This window comes from Phaseolus vulgaris, chromosome 5, assembly GCF_051622355.1.
Source record: "Phaseolus vulgaris cultivar YP4 chromosome 5, ASM5162235v1, whole genome shotgun sequence".
Lineage (NCBI taxonomy): Eukaryota > Viridiplantae > Streptophyta > Magnoliopsida > Fabales > Fabaceae > Phaseolus > Phaseolus vulgaris.
The window spans coordinates 32406902-32410891 of record NC_143502.1 but is presented as its reverse complement, the minus strand read 5'-3'; the positions used below and the strand labels follow the sequence as shown (position 1 = coordinate 32410891).

Below are 3990 nucleotides of genomic sequence, written 5' to 3'. Positions count from 1 at the left end.
TACTTGAGGAGGGGGTGCCCCGAAGGAATCCCTTAATCCCTGATCAAGGACTAAGCGGCCGTTTTTTAACTCATACTGACATCTGATGCCGGGGCTAGCTGTTCATACTTGAAGAGGGGGTGCCCCGAAGGAATCCCTTAACCCCTGATCAAGGGCTAAGCGCTCGGTTTTTAACTTGTATTGATACCGGATACCGGGGTTAGTTGTTCATACTTGAGGAGGGGGTGCCCCGAAGGAATCCCTTAACCCCTGATCAAGGACTAAGCGCCGGTTTTTAACTCGTACTGATATCTGATACCGGGGTTAGCTGTTCATACTTGAGGAGGGGGTGCCCCGGAGGAATCCCTTAACCCCTGATGAAGGGCTAAGCGCTCGGTTTTTAACTCATACTAGACATACCTGGTATCTTGACCTCCGCTTGATTATCTGGTGGCGACGCCTTGTGCTGGCGACGCCCTGTTCTAGTGACACCTTGTCTCGGCATTGTTATCTCGGCGACACCTTGTCTTAGCGACGCCTTATCTTGGCGACGCTTTATCTTGGCAGCGCCTTACATTGGCATCGCCTCATCTGGGCGACGCCTCTTCTTGGCGACGACTGGATTTGGCGACGCCTCACCTTGTCGTTTTTGTTTCTTTAACCTTAGATCTTACATTCGAATGAGAGAAAAACTAGGAAACTTCTCTTTTCTTTATTTGGGGTGACCTCATTAAAAAACCCCCGGGAGGGAAAAAGAGTGTCCCCTTTACAAACTTTAACTGGAATAACATCAACTGAAATAAAACTTTACATTCGCCGCACTCCAGCCACGTGGGATGGGGCCCTCTTCTAAAGTCTCTAGCTCATGCGAACCATTCCCTTTGGCCTTGGTTATCCTGAACGGTCCAGTCCACTCGAGGGGCAACTTGTTTTCTAATTCGTGGGGGTGGGCCTTCCTCCTGACCAGATCACCAACCTGGAACTGTCGTAGTTTCACCCTGGAGCTGTATTGACGCTCCGCCCTTCTTCCCACGGCCTCAGCCTTGATTTTTGCTTCTTTGCTGGCTTTATCTATCAGGTCCATGTTCACCTTCCTTTCTTCGTCGGACTCTTCCGCCATGAAACCCAGGACACGGGGCGAACCCTCGTGGATCCCCACTGGGATTATGGTGTCCGATCCACACATCAAGCTGAAAGGTGTCTCCATGGTAGAGGATTGAGGCGTGGCGGGGTAAGCCCGTACGATCCCTGGTGCTTCATCTGCGGGCGAGGCCTTTCCGTGTGCTCCTACTGTCGGCGAGGCCTCGCCGTCTTTTCCTACTGTATGTGCGCCTTCCATAGGCGTCGCCCCTAAGGTGACTTCGACTGGTGTGAACTCTGCGGGCGCCACCCCATCCCATGATTCTAATTCTGTAGGTGAATCTGAGACAGGCGGTCGCTCAATCACCATAACTATGCTTCTCTTTGTTTTCAAACTATTGTCATAGCACCTTCGGGCCTCTTCTTGGTCTGACTTGATGACTATCACCTTGCCGCTAAGGTCTGGTAACTTCATCTTCATGTGGTGCGTGGAGGACACCGCCCTTAATCTGTTCAAGGCGGGTCTGCCTAGCAGAATGTTGTAAGCTGAGTTGGCGTTAACCACCAAGTATCGAATGCTTTCGGTACGTGACGCCGTTCCATCAGTGAACGTCGTCCTCAGCTCCAAGTAGCCACGTACCTCTACCGGGTTATCTTCAAATCCATACAAGCATCCAGTATAGGGTCTCAAGAGGTCAGGGGATAACTGTAGCTTGTTGAAGGCCGTCCAGAACATGACATCTGCGGAACTGCCCTGGTCGTCGAGAACCCTATGTACCTTTCTTCCCGCTGTGACTACCGAAATGACCACTGGTTCATTGTCATGTGGGACGACATCTCGCAGGTCAGCTCCTGTGAAAACGAGGTCTGACTCCCACCGGTCGTCCGGAAATTCTTCTGCAACCAAGTTTACTGACCTTACGTATTTCTTTTGTTGAGAGACAGTGGGTCCTCCACCGGAAAAGCCGCCAGCGATTGTGTGCACTTCTCCGTGAGTTGGGGCTTCGTGCGCTGGACCTTCCTCTGGCGCCGCCGCGTCTGGGGTCGCCGTGGATCCAGCGAGATAATCCTTCAAGAAACCATTCTTCACAAGCTCATCCAACTGGTATCCCAGCGCTAAGCAGTTGTTAATGTGGTGCCCAAATGCCTCGTGAAATTCACACCATAATTCTTTGTGAGGTCCCAGTATTTTGTCGGACTTCACTGGTGGCCTCAACCTATCAGCTATGTTGGGCACATTAACAACTGTGCCTTAGAGGTCTGTTGTTCTCTCTCCGTCCTTCTGGTCGACCCTTAGGTTGAGCTCTCCTTGTCTCGAAGGTGCGCCTCTTGTCCTGATTCTTTCTCTCTGTAGTAGCTTCGTGGACTCTGGCGGGTTGCGCACGCATCTGCGCTCTTGGGCGCGTAGGCGCAGCCGTTATGCACTTCTCATGTGCTTCGCCTTCCGAGGCAATGTGTTCCACTGCCCGACGCCTTATTTCAGCGAAGGTCTTGGGGCGGGCGCGATTGAGTGACTTGATAAAAGACCCAGGGCGCACTCCTTTCCTGAATGCGTACACAATCATGGGCTCGTCAGTGGTACCCACCTTTACCACTTGTGCCCCGAAACGGCTGATGTACTCTTTCAGGGTCTCCCCTTGATACTACTTCACATCGAAAAGGTCGTATGAAACTGGGGCTGGGGCCCTATTGGCTAGATACTGCTCCCTGAATAGTCGTGAGAGCTGTGCAAAGGATGTGATGTGACCCTCTGGGAGGCTAATGAACCAATCCATAGCCATCCCAGTCAACGTGCTCATAAAGAGCTTGCACCTTACGGCATCAGAACCGCCAACCAACATCATCTGTGTGTGGAACGCAGTGAGGTGCGCCTCAGGATCCTCCATCCCTGTGAAGGTTACCTTGGGTCCCGTGAATGTACTGGGGATTGCTGTCTCTAGGATTGCCTGTGAGAACGGTGTTGTGAATTCTCTGGGTGGGGAGGCAGTCTCAAGTTCGTCTACATCGCGCCAGCCATGGCGTAACTCCTCATTGGCGAGGTGGAGCTCGTCGTTTCTCACCTGAGATGCTGTGAGATCCACCTGCATGCGTTCTTGCTCCGCTCTTGATGCTGCCATTGCCTCTTGCAGCCCCTGCATCATGCCCACCAGTTGTTGCATGGTCATCTCCTCAAATCTAGAACGTGGAGGTCTGGTGGTCATGGCTTTCTGGAAACCCTCTTAACTTATCTGGGCTTTGAGAACTGGAACTGAAAAACTTGTGTAGTGGGACTGATATTTTATATCGGCCCCACGGTGGGCGCCAAATGTCCTCGCGAGCTAGGGAACCTTCGTTATGCTCCGTCTGCGATACCTGAAAAGAAGTGAACAACAGGGCGCCCTCGCAGCCGTTTGCACTCCGACGATCAAGTCAGCTAGCGAGAAACATCAAAGGTGACGCACCCTCTGAAGGTGGTCAGAAATCACTGAATCACTAAAACTGTGTTGCCCTAATTGCCTTGTGCTCACAGTGGGTGCGCACCGAGACCAACTAGGTTTAGTGCTCTGTGTAAAACTGCGAGAACTAGGTTAAAACCCGGATCCTTTTCAAATGACCCAAGGCCCCTTTTTATATACCTTCTGTATTTAAAGCGCGTTGAAGCGCATTGAAAGCGTATAAAAATGTTCCTTGGAACGTTCAAATCTTAACTGAATTAGTGCGTACCTTGGCAAACTTTCACTGAAACATTTAATGAGCACGTGCTAATTGCCACGTGTCCTTTTGACTTGATCGTCATTCAGTGCGAAGGGTCTCACAGCGCCGTAACCCAACTTAGGGTTAATCCATTGTGTGAGTCCTCTTTCCTTGAAGTGCATCTGGCGCGTGGAGTGAATTTCTGGGCGCCAACTCATGCGCCCCAGACTCGAGTCACTCGCCCTGGGGGTGTATATG

General features: G+C 51.6%; 1 protein-coding gene across 1 annotated transcript; it reads right to left on the bottom strand.

Annotated features, from left to right (window-relative positions):
• Positions 1 to 769: 769 nt before the first annotated feature.
• LOC150027571 (uncharacterized) lies at positions 770 to 1186 on the bottom strand. The gene has a single exon (XM_090302926.1). The coding sequence runs from the start codon at positions 1184 to 1186 to the stop codon at positions 770 to 772; it is 417 nt and encodes a 138-aa protein (XP_090159052.1).
• Positions 1187 to 3990: the final 2804 nt, after the last annotated feature.

Bases quoted from the DNA above. Each gene is read 5' to 3' on its own strand.
- LOC150027571 (XM_090302926.1), bottom strand. From the start codon at position 1,186: ATGGAGACACCTTTCAGCTTGATGTGTGGATCGGACACCATAATCCCA.